The sequence below is a fragment of the Leucoraja erinacea genome, chromosome 2 (assembly GCF_028641065.1).
Source record: "Leucoraja erinacea ecotype New England chromosome 2, Leri_hhj_1, whole genome shotgun sequence".
Lineage (NCBI taxonomy): Eukaryota > Metazoa > Chordata > Chondrichthyes > Rajiformes > Rajidae > Leucoraja > Leucoraja erinaceus.
In genome coordinates this window covers 98,505,115-98,517,890 of record NC_073378.1, presented here as the reverse complement: position 1 = coordinate 98,517,890, position 12,776 = coordinate 98,505,115, and the positions used below count along the sequence as shown (strand labels likewise).

At 40.2% G+C, this 12,776-nt stretch overlaps 1 protein-coding gene across 2 annotated transcripts in view; it reads right to left on the bottom strand.

Moving 5' to 3' along the window:
- dgkb (diacylglycerol kinase, beta) overlaps positions 1 to 12,776 on the bottom strand; it is a 518,449-nt gene that overhangs the window by 369,878 nt on the left and 135,795 nt on the right. For both annotated transcript variants that reach the window (XM_055661892.1, XM_055661899.1), the window contains one exon: positions 4,686 to 4,805. In XM_055661892.1, the coding sequence (XP_055517867.1) occupies positions 4,686 to 4,805 (120 nt within the window). The remainder of the gene's footprint in view (positions 1 to 4,685; positions 4,806 to 12,776) is intronic.

Here is a 12,776-nt window from a genome sequence, read left to right as displayed (position 1 = left end):
GCACAATGGTGTAGTTGCTTCCTTACAGCGCCAGAGACCCGGTTCGATCCTGAGTACGGGTACTGTCTGAAAGGAGTTTTATGTTCTTCCCGTGACTTGTTCGGTTTTCTCCTCAGGCTCCTGTTTTCTCCCACACTCCAAATATATACAGGTTTGTGGGCTAATTGGCTTGATAAAAATAGTTTAAAAATTGTCCCCAGTGTGTGTAGGATAGTGTTACTGTACAGGGATTGCTTGTCAGCATGTATTCGGTGAGCTGTAGGGCCTGTTTCTGAGCTGTACCTTCACAAATTCAATGAACAATTTTAATTTTACTTCGGAGTCACGTGAGTGACTACGTGATGAGCCCGTCAGCCCGCATGCGCGTCATTTACGTCAAACGCATGGCGCTCTGATTGGCTGGTAGGCGCGTCGCTCCACCAGCGGTAAGTTTTAAATGACCTCCAGGTAAGTTCTTGAACTTAGTCTGTGGTCATTTTGTCTTCTGTCTTGTTACAGCAAGAACACCATGGATAAGGCGAGGGTGAAGTCTTGACGGGCTGCAGGGAGAACCGCTTCTGAAGACAGCGGGAGTGCGGTCAATGGGCGGTTGTCCGTTTCATCATCGCGGTCGCTGACAGCTCAGCCAGCGATCATTGGCTCGGTGCCCATGGAGAGCACTTTGGCTACCCCGTGGGTTGGGAAAGCCAAGTGCAAGTCCAACAGGCCGGTTAACTCGGACGAGTCCAGCCGGGAGGGTTCGCCTCCTTCAGCGGGAAGCGTTGTCGGATGCCTTTCCCGAGTGGAGCATCTTATGGAGAAGATGCTCCAACATGTGCTCCTTGGTTGGGAGTCATATCACAACGGGTCTCAGGGGCCCGCAGCAGCGCCTGGTGCAGGGCTGCATTATGTCTCCCCATCCGAGGATGGGAGTGTAGACCACCAGTCCTGGGCGGAGGAATGCTTGATACGGGACCTGTCAGAAGCAGAGGTGCCAACCATGGTCTCCAAATTTGCAGTGCAGTCACTGGTTTGGGAGCCGCTGGACGAAGAGCTGGCGGCCAGTATTAACTACCTCGTTTCCCACCAGCTTCAAGAGCAGGTGATGATGGAGACAGCCAAGAGGTACCACGCGCCCAGCAACTGCGCTTCCCTCAAGGTACCGGTGGTGAACAACTACATCTGGAGCTACATTGGTGGTGGCATTAAGACCCAAGAGGTCAAATTGCAGAGAATTCTGAACCTGCTGGCATCGGGGTTGACAGCATTCACCAGGTCGGTGGATGGCTGCGCAATTCAATGAACAATTTCAATTAAACTTCTGTACCTTTAAACATGTTCCCTTGTGTTGAATGCCAATATGTAATTTGACTTCTTAACTGCATAATGCATGTGCCCACTAACTTCTTTGTTTTGTACACACGGATATCTCTACCTCTATGACTCTATTCAGATGCAATCTATCTCCATTCTTCATTTTTGAATACTCTTACCAAAGAGCATGACTTCACACTTTCTTACATTAAACCTCCATTTGACAAGAAAGTGGGGGAAATAAAAAATGGGATTTATGCAAGATAGTTTTAAATGGATGATTAATGGTCATTGTGGATTCCATATACCAAAGAGTCTGTTTCTGTGTAACATCACTATAATCAGATCTATATTCTGTATGTGTAGCTTATGTATAATGTCAAATGCTGCTGGAAATCCAAATATACTACATCCATTGATTTCCCTCTGTCAAGTTTGCTTGTTACAGCCTTGAAAACCTTAAACTGGTCAACATTTCATAAAACCAGATCGACTTTGATTGCACTAACCCTTTCTTAATAAATTTCTCCTTTGATTGTGATCTCTACTACCTTGCCAGCAAATTAGGAGAAGGCAACAATCTAAGTTGTACACATGTGGATATAAAGACTCTCAGAACCAATCCACCCTGACGTTTCATATGTCAATATGATCAAACTGTTTGAATGTTCATAAATCTTTAGTTAACATGACTTAAAAAATGAAAATGAAAAAATCAATACAAAACACTATTGAACAATGAACAGCAATGTAGCAGACGTAATTAAATCAAAAATACAAAATTTACCTTACATAATAAATAGGCTTGCGCTATTTAGCTTGTGTTAAATACAACCTGCTGCAGGTGCAGAGGAAAAATTACTGTTTATCCCTGCTAGTTTTCTATTGTCCAACCCAATATCTCGGCTAGTAGATGATGCTACACTCCACACACTCGTGCAGTAACCAACATTGACACCTGAACAAATGTACTTTGGAAATCCAAAATTGTGACATTCTTTGTTTTATTTCTTCTATCGTATTATTGTCAGCTATTAATATTCTTAGTCTAATAAATCTGACAAACAGAATTTCCTTTTGATTAACCAATTTTGTAATTTTATGGTTTTCTTAGTGTCTTGATATCACTTCTTCAATATGGATTCCAAACGTTTCATAGAATAACCAACTTAAGACCACTGCCCTGTAATTCTGTTTTCTCTCTCCCTTATTTCTTCAATAGACACCTGCTGCTTTTCAATCTATTCAAATATTTCCAGAATCCTGAGAATTTTGCAAGATTGCAACAAATGCATTCCCTATCAAGGCAGACATCTTTTCTCATATCATAGCAGGCAGACCATTAGGACCAGGGGATTTGTTGACCTTTAGTCCCATTCATTTGTCTTGTACTTGTTCTCCAGTGATATTAATTATTTTAGGCTTCTCACATTTTTTTTGCCCCTGGCTACCCATCAGTTTTGGTGTGCCAAATCTTCCAACAGTGAAAACGGATACAAGATATTTCTTATTAATTAGTCATTATTATTAATTTCACCGTTTTAGCTTCTAAAAGAACAATATTTATTTCTGTTGCTCTCTTTGATACATTTTTATAGGAACTCATATAAAGTTTTAATGTTCTTGCTGGTGTACTCTATAAAACTGTTATGACTATAAATTGGTTCTTTCTCTTTAATATTATCCTTAAACTCTTTAATTAGCCACATGTGGATCAATTTTCTCATAAATCCATTATTTCTTAAATGGAATTCTGTGAATTTTGAAATAGTTCTTTAAATATCTGAAATTATATCTCTGTCAATTCATTTCGTGTTATTTATTTACATGCCTTTATTTACATTTTAGATCTAGTTTCAAACACCTTTTGTTGTAATCCTTTAAACTAAAGTATGCCTGAGCTGCAATCCTCCACAATACGATTGCTAACCAATCTTGTCTCAGTATGCACGACCAGATCTAAAATAGCTTATTCATTGCTTTAGTTTATGTTAGAGGTACATCACGAAAACAGGCCCTTCAGCCCACTGAGTCCGCACTGACCAGTGATTCCCGCACATTAGCGCTACCCTACACACATTAGGGACAATTTACACTTATACCAAACCTGTACGTCTCTGGAGTGTGGGAGGAAACCAAAGGTCTCAGCGAAAACCCACGTGATCACGGAGGGAACATATAAACTCCATACAGGCAGCACCCTTAGTCGGGATCGAGTCCGAGTCCCCGGCGCTGCAAGCTCTGTAAGGCAGCAACTCTACCACTGCGCCACCTTGTAGCCCTCTGGTTGTATCCACAGTGCAAATGTAGTTAAGAATTTGTGATTCTGCATTTTATTTTCCTAATTGGTAGGCAAATTGAAAATGGCCTCATCTGAAGCATCTAAACTATTTAGTTTAATTCAGCCCAGATATTTAATTCAATGGTATAGTAATCACAAGTGAAATCTATCAAACTAAACAGAGCCTTCCTCCCTACTACTATTGCTGGTGCCATATAAACAGATACCCTCTTTCCATCATGCCCTGAACTGTCTGGCCAATGCCAAATTGACCAAGGCTCAGATGGCAATGCACTGATTCTTTCTTTTGTTATTTTGCTTGTTAGTTTAGATCTGAGTTCTTCATTCTCACTCTGCAGAAATTTATTTTTGCTTGTCTGTTGATAATTCTCATGTGGTCTACAAAAATCATGATACCCCCACCCCCCTCCCTCTCCCCACCAGATACAAACTCACAGCCACATAGAACTACATCTGTCACTCATTTCACACTACCATCACCCCCCCCCGCGCCCCCCTTCCCACCACCACCTAGAACCACATTCCTTTCAATAAGCACAAGATGAAAAGCCCCTTCTACCATGTCACTTTACTGCTGGCATGATGCTTTCATCAATGCAGTTTACAAGATGCTCATATTTGTTGGGCAAGTAAAAGGTCTGAGGGTTCCTCACCCTCAACCACTGACTAAATCTAAAGTGCTTCTCAACCTTGGTGATATGACTGTCCCTCCAACTTTCTATTGTGCAGCCAGCGGAAGTGGTAGAGGTTGGTAAAATTATGAGATTTAAAAGATACTTGGGCAGAATATCGGTCAGCCCCAGGCAAGTAGGTCTATCTTGGTTAGGCAACTTGGTTGGCGTGAACACGTTGGGTCAAATAAGTTGTTTCCATGCAATCAAGCCCTATGACTCTCGCTCTGAAGATTCACTCATGAAAAATCTCTGCTTGGGCATATATCCAGAAAATAACTTGCACTGCATAAACATTATACAATCAATGACCTCTGTCAAGAAGAGGAGAAGAGTTCAAATTCCTTATTTGATGCATTTATTTTCTTATGGATATTGCCTCAAGAATTAAAGATCGGCAGAAACAATTTGAAACTCACTGTTTCGAGACCCAAGAGAACCAGGAGTGGGATGGTTGTCATTCCTCCCTGAATCCATTCATCCAGAGACACTGTACCATCATGGTCATAATCTATCTCTTCCATCATCTCCTGAAGAATCTATCAATGAAAAGAAAAACCTTTATAAACACAATTAACTTGCACACAATTTCATCTATGTTATGGTCACTTTAGTTTGGTTTAGTTTAGTTTAGATAAATAGCATGAAAACAGGCCCTTCTGTCCACGCCATCCATCAATCACCTGTTCATACTAGTTCTATGTTATCCCACTTCCTCATGACTTCCGACACACTGATGGACAATTTACAGAGGCCAATGAACCAACAAATCCGCACATCAATGGGATGTGGGCAGAAACCCACATGGTCACAGTGAGAATGTACAAATTCCACACATACAGCACCCGAGGTCAGGATTGAAACTGGGTTTCTGGCACTGTGAGCAGCAGTTCTATCACTGTGCCAGTGTGCTGCTGAACCATCTTGAAAACCCAACCATCTAACCATCTAACTCAACTGCTTTGAAACAGAATCATCTCATTAAAAGTAAGACTTCTGAAATATCTTTCATTTATAATAACTCTCTCACACCGAGTCTGCTTCTGTGTTGTTTAACTTACCACAACAAACTTCTGCCCGACTGAAGTAAGAGGGATTTTCGTACCCATGCCAGTTTATGCTTTCATGTTAAAAATATGCAGAAATCAACAGTGATTAACAACTGCCGGCACAACATCAAAGATTTTAGCTCTTTTTCTGTTGCCTGCACCTCCAGGCCTATTTCCCTGGGAAAGCATTCATACCCCCTAGTGACAAACCCTTCTTCAGTCTCCAACATTTCTCCTCCTCCTGGCCTTCCCCTGCTGGCCTTCTACCCTCTCTGGACCTTTTGATTTCCAATTGCCTGGACAATCTTTTTTTTCCACCATTAGCTTTATTGGTATTGGTTTATAATTGTGAAGTGGTGAGATATAGTGAAAAAATGTGTTTGTTTACTATCTCGTGAAATCGTACTATATTTGATGACAATCAAGCCATACTTAAGTACCACAGGTAATGCAAAGAGAAAAATACCAGAATGCCAAATATAGTGTTACAACATTATATGTTACAGAAAATGTGCAGATGAAAAGACAAGCAAGGGCTGCAAAGAGGTAGGTTTGGAGATCAAGACCACACCCTTAGACCGTATAGCAGTTTGATGACAACAGGGAAGAAACTGTTTCTGAATTGAATTTGTTGAGGTTATAGGACTTTACAGTAGGGATTGTAATATCGTTGGTATATGCTCTCAAGCTTTTGTATCTTTTATCCCCACAGAAGAGGAGAGAAGAGGAAAATACCAGGGTATAAATGGTCCTTGATTATGATGCCTGTTTTTTTCCAAATAGCCTGAAGTATAGATGGAGTCAATGGGGGTGGGGGCAGGAGATGTGTGATGGACTGGGCTACATCCAGAACTATCTGCAACTTCATGTGGGTTCCTGGGGTGTGCTCTTGCTGAACCAAGCTGTTATGCATCCTGTTATATGTTCTTCCTGATAGAATGTTTTATACATTCTACATAGAGTTGGTAAGATTTTTTTGGATCATGCCAAACCTCCTCTTCCTTCATATGAAAAAAAAAGAAAAGTCACCACCTGGATACTTACAGCAATGTTCCACCAGCCCAAAGATGCAAGCAACCAGACACTGTTACATCAACTCAACGTTCCAATTTTCCTTCAACTTTTTTTTTCTACATAGAACATCAAACAATATAGTTCAGGAATGGTTCCTTCGGCCTGTAACGTTTGAGACGAACATGATGGCCCGTTAAACTGATCTCATCTGCCCATACTTGATCCACATCCCTCAATTCCCTGCACTTCATTGTGCCTATCTAAAACCTCTTAAATGCCACTATTGTATCTGCCTCCACCACCATCTCTAGCAATGCATTCTAGACTGTTACCAGTCTGTGTAAAAAAACATGCATTCACCTCTCCACTAAACTTTCCCCCTCTTACCTTGTAGCTATGGCCACTATTGGTGAACATTTCCAACGTGCGAAAAAGGTTCTGACTGTATAATTCTATCAAATGTTCCCTCAACCTCTGACTTTCCAGAGAAAACAACCCAAGTCTATCCAATCTCTTCTTGAAGCTGTAACCTTCTAATCCAGGCAACATTCTGGTAAACCTCCTCTGTACCCTTGCCAAAGCCTCCACATCTTTCCTGTAATGGAGCGACCAGAACTGCACGCAATACTCCAAATAAACTTCTATTTACATTTCAAATTTTTGTGGAATGCAAAGAAAGAATGACTACTCTGTAAAAATTGTATCCAATTCTCCACGCAAATCTTATTATCATGCATCAATGGGTCGCCAGCAATCAACAGTGTTATTGTGTCTTCTTCTGCTTCAGTCTGTTCACTGAGTTAGCTGGTCAGTTACTGTTCTTGTGTTGACTTGTGAAGAAATAATTATTCTCTTAATTTGTTCTTATGCAATTCAATTGTTCTAATCTTAAGTAATTGGTAAGAGTTCTGTGCAATATACTATTTGTAAAGATTGCAATGATTTATATGGTTATATTTGGAAGATAAGCTAGCTAGCCATTTTCTTTATACAAGGTTGGGTCTATTTATGTGCTGTAATAATGTTTATTTCTAGGAGGCAAGGAATTTGTATTTAAACTTAAATGATGATGAACAACAAAGACTTCATTTCCACGTTTTCCCTTTTTAAAAAATGTAAATACTTAGTTGGAAACTCTCATTGGGCTGCACATTCTAAGAAAATTGCTGAGTCGTGCACACTAAAGCAGTTTTACACAAACACCAATTCTGTTTGGAGCACTTTTTAATGTTGATCTGTTGCTGATGATCTCCAGCAACATAACTTTTCAGTTATGCCATTTCACAGTGAAATATTTAGAGAAAATCTAAATTGTTTAGCTTAAGTGACTGAGGTGGCATTTTTTTGTGTAAACGTAACCCTCCAGTCTGAACAAGTAGCAAGGTACTTTACTATAACATTTAACTCTTTCAAACAACAATTAATCAATTGAATTACCAAGCAATTAGTTATCTTATGACATGTTGATGCAACAAATGAATTTAACATTATTGGCAGATGCAGAAACTTGTTAAAATCAGGCAAATTAATGAAAATCTTTTCCTCCTACTAGAGGTATTCAGATTCAGATTCAGATTCAGATTCAATTTTAATTGTCATTGTCAGTGTACAGTACAGAGACAACGAAATGCATTTAGCATCTCCCTTGAAGAGCGACATAGCAAACGATTTGAATAAAAAAAAAATAATAATAAGTGTCCGGGGAGGGGGGTGATTGGCAGTCACCGAGGTACGTTGTTTAGTAGAGTGACAGCGGCCGGAAAGAAGCTGTTCCTCGACCTACTGGGTCGGCAACGGAGAGACCTGTAGCGCCTCCCGGATGGTAGGAGGGTAAACAGTCCATGGTTGGGGTGAGAGCAGTCCTTGGCGATGCTGAGCGCCCTCCGCAGACAGCGCTTGCTTTGGACAGACTCAATGGAGGGGAGCGTGGAACCGGTGATGCGTTGGGCAATTTTCACCACCCTCTGCAATGCCTTCCGGTCGGAGACAGAGCAGTTGCCATACCATACTGTGATGCAGTTGGTAAGGATGCTCTCGATGGTGCAGCGGTAGAAGTTCACCAGGATCTGAGGAGACAGATGGACCTTCTTCAGTCTCCTCAGGAAGAAGAGACGCTGATGAGCCTTCTTGATCAGAGTAGAGGTATTGTGGGTCCAAGAGAGGTCATCGGAGATGTTGACTCCCAGGAACCTGAAGCTAGAAACACGTTCCACCTCCGTCCCGTTAATGTGGATGGGGGTGTGCGTGCCGCCTCTGGACTTCCTGAAGTCTACAATGAGCTCCTTGGTCTTCTTGGAGTTAAGGGCCAGGTTGTTGTCAGCGCACCATGCTGCTAAGTGCTGGACCTCCTCCCTGTAGGCCAGCTCATCGTTGTTGCTGATGAGGCCAATCACCGTTGTATCATCTGCATACTTGATGATGGTGTTAGTACCATGTACAGGTGTGCAGTCATAGGTGAAGAGGGAGTAGAGGAGGGGGCTCAGCACACAGCCCTGAGGAACGCCGGTGTTCAGGGTGAGGGTTGAAGAGGTGTGCTTGTCTAACCTCACAGACTGGGGTCTGTTGGTTAGAAAGTCCAGTATCCAGTTGCAGAGGGAGGGGTCGATGCCCAGGTTACCGAGTTTGGTGATCAGTTTTGATGGAATAATGGTGTTGAATGCTGAGCTGTAATCGATGAACAGCATTCTTACATAAGTGTCTCTATCAAAAACAAGATGGCATAAGTTTGTGAGGGGAGTTTTAAAGGGGATCTGAAGGTTTTTTTTAACACAGTGATTGACATCAGAAGTATGTTGCCAGAGGAGATAGTTGAATCTGATGCAAGATATTTGACTGTACAACAAATATTTGAGATACACTGAGGCAGACACTGAAATAGGAAAGGCATCAAAGGATACCATCCTAATGTGGGCTCATGGGATTGGCATCCATGGGATCACTATGTATGGGCAAAATGATCATCATGGACAAAGGGCCAATTTCTGTGCTTTGTAATTTCCCCATGATAATCTACAGAGGCCCCTCCACAAAGTAAGAGCACAATCGTGTAACCCCAATGAGACCCATTTGTGAAATATCAATGAAGGCGGGTGCCCACCATCACTAATAACATAAAATAAATAAATATGAGCAGTATGTTTCAAGGTACAGAAGTATGTGCCCTGTTTCTGATGAAAGGACATGGACGTAAAATGTTAATTCTGCTTCCTTCTCAGTATGTCAAGCAACAGCTGTAGAGCCCTTCATTTTACATCAGACTTCCAGCACTTGCTGTTTTTATCTTTAGGTTTATACGCCTGAGCTGCCCTTCTCATCTAGAGTTCATGCCATATTAATTGCCAACAAGCTTTTGATTATCCATGCCATTTTTACTCTTGCTTTAGAATATTTAAGTCTAATTCTTATTAGTCTAATGAGGAAAGAAAATGTATATATTTTTAGGCAATACTTGATCCTTATGTAGTGAGCAGATAACAGGCCTCCTTGGGGTGGAGATGCATCATTTAATTTCTAATTAAACTCATTAACTAAGGTTAAAAATCAGCTCATTATAGCACTTTTAAGTTGACTAGCAGACAGCACTGCAATCAAATCAAAATGGTAGAAGTTTAAAACTGGCCAATATTTCAAATTAATTCTTTACAGCATCTCTGACTGACTGGGTTTTTAAACAATTTCAAAGTTAAACATGCAACCTGAACTTGCAGTGCCACTTGTCCCCAGAAGTTTGCTGGCAGTATGCACCTGAAGCCAAATGGTTAATCAAAATCTCAATTAACATTCAGAGAACGTGCGCTTGGGATTGTTGAAGCTTGGAATTCTGAATGCACACCCTTGGGCTAGAGACCCCTTAATAGAGTTCTGCTCTGTACCACAAAGAGATGTGCAAGGTGTAAAGGTACATTGTAGTTATTTAAATACTAATTTTCTTACATAAATAATAAATTAAAATGCTGAATTATGAATTATGATTCATTTAAAGGTATCAGAAGAGGGAAATATTGGAAAGAAAGCAAACTGCTCACTTAGCAAACGGAGGAAAGAATATAGTTAAATTAGATGATAATTTCAATCCAATTCAAATCCACACATGCACTGACTACACCGCCCAACACGGACTTCCATCTGTATATATGTATATATGTATGTAGCGCCGTAGAATTTGTGCACCTATTCCCCCCCCCATCTCCCTTCTGTTTTGTTTTTCTGTTTCTTGTTTTTTGTGTAAAATTGTATGTATGCACTGAGTACGAGCAGCTTTCAGTTTCACTGTACATGTATAGTCAAATATTGGAGCTGAGCAATATGTACAAGAGTGTTTGTACATTGGAGACCCTTAAACAATAAACACCTAAACATGGTGACATAAGTAATGTTTAACAGTCAAACACAAGCAATTTATTATCTTTTTTTCATTTCCTAAATATACCTCACCACACTCAAGTAAACTGATCATGAACTAGCCCCAACGGTAACAACGGTGGGATTTCCATTATTAATTAAAGAATTTGTTAAACTATTTTTATACACAGTTTAGGGTTTTAATATAAATATTGAAAAGTGGGTAAATTTCCTTACTCATTTGGATGGATGTTCCCAAGATGCTGACACCATCACCATATATCAACTGCTGGGAAATGCAACACAATTCCTTTCTCTCTTCAAAGGGCCTGTCCCACTTTTTTCGGCAAATGCCGGCATAATTGACTGACGAATCAGGTCACCAAAAAAGTTGTGGCGTGATTCGGCGTGATGATGTATTGACGGGGTTTCTTCAAGTGTCGCAACACTTTTTTTTGTTGCAGCTGGATTTTGAAATGTGCAAAATCTTTCGTCAAAATGATACGTCATTCAATGATACGTCATTTCAAAAATCGCCAAGTGGAACAAGCCCTTTACCCTCCTCCTCACATCCTTGAATTTTTCTTTCCTCTGTCTGGGAGCATGCTTCATAGAGTACAGGTTACCATTCAGTCCATTGGTTCCATTCTGACTCCATATACAGCCAAATATTCAGCTCCATTCCCCCTCGTCTTTGTCCTTACAACTTGTAAATTGTTTTTATTCATATGCCCTTTTGATCAGCTGGATTTAATTGTGTTTCCATCATCTTTAAAGGCAGTGAGCTCCAAATCATCAGTACTCTGCAGTAAATAACGGATTTTGTCAACCCCACACTGCCCTTGCTGTATTATTTGTCTTTCAATGTGTTTTTCCCCCTCCTCCGGTTGTGAAATGTCGACTAATCTGAACAGCTTCTTTTCATTTATCTAAGGCAGTCACAATCATGTACATTTCCAGTAAATCTCCTCTTAACCTTCCGTACTCCTGTTAGGTGTTTTCAACATTTCATATTTGTATAACAGCTCTGCTTTTTGTACTTTACATCTTTATTAATGAATCCCTGGATTCCAATGCATTATACTCATTGATCTTTCAAAATATTCAGAAACTTTCAAAGATTTATCTTCTGCTTTGTTATCTCGAGAGACCCTGCACATAAACAAATCTAAATCAAGAATTTGCTATTATGCAGCACCATTTGGTGGTACATTATATCAGCTTGCTTCACACGATTATTTAGAATCAGCCATGCCCCAGCTGAATTGAAGACATTACTTGGTGCTTCAAAAAATGAGATAAAAGCAATGCAATCTTAGACAACTTTAGTTATAAAACCAATAACAGATGATACAAAAGTATTGTTAAATGCGCAATTAACATTTGTAAATGTCTTACAATGTCATGGAAGTAATGACAGACACAATACGAAGCGTCAAGAGATCATCACATAAAACTCATTTACTTTCCATAAACCATGCACAATGTAACCCAAAACGACAATCATAGCCATCGCACTAACCCTGGTGTGGCTCTGCACAACTAGTTAAGTTCCAGGTCTAGCACCTTCAACCATTTCACACGTAGTATCTAGGTCTTATGGTGCAAATGCTTCCTCTTCACCGCAAGAGGCATTTGACAGATATGCAGTCAGTCTTTTTGACTTTCTCAATCTCTTTGATAATTGAAATGTTTAAATAATTAGAAATAATTTATAAAATATCAAATTAATATTTTAAATCACAAATTTTAAATTTGTGATAAAAAAATTATAGAACATAGAACAGTACAGCACAAGAACAATGTCTGTGCCAAACATAATGCCAAGACCATCACTATCTACCTGCACATGAACCACATCCCCTCCATTCACTGCATATCTCTATGCCTTTATAAAAGTTTTTTAAATGCCACTAACATATCTGTTTCAACCACCACCACCACCACCACCAGTACATTCCAGGCACACACCACCCTATGTAAAAAAACTTGCCCCATACATCTCCTTTTAAACTTAGCCCCTCTCACGTTAAAACTATGCCCTCCAGTATTTGATTTTTCCATCCTGGTGCAAAGATTCTGACTAACTATGCATTTAATAATTGT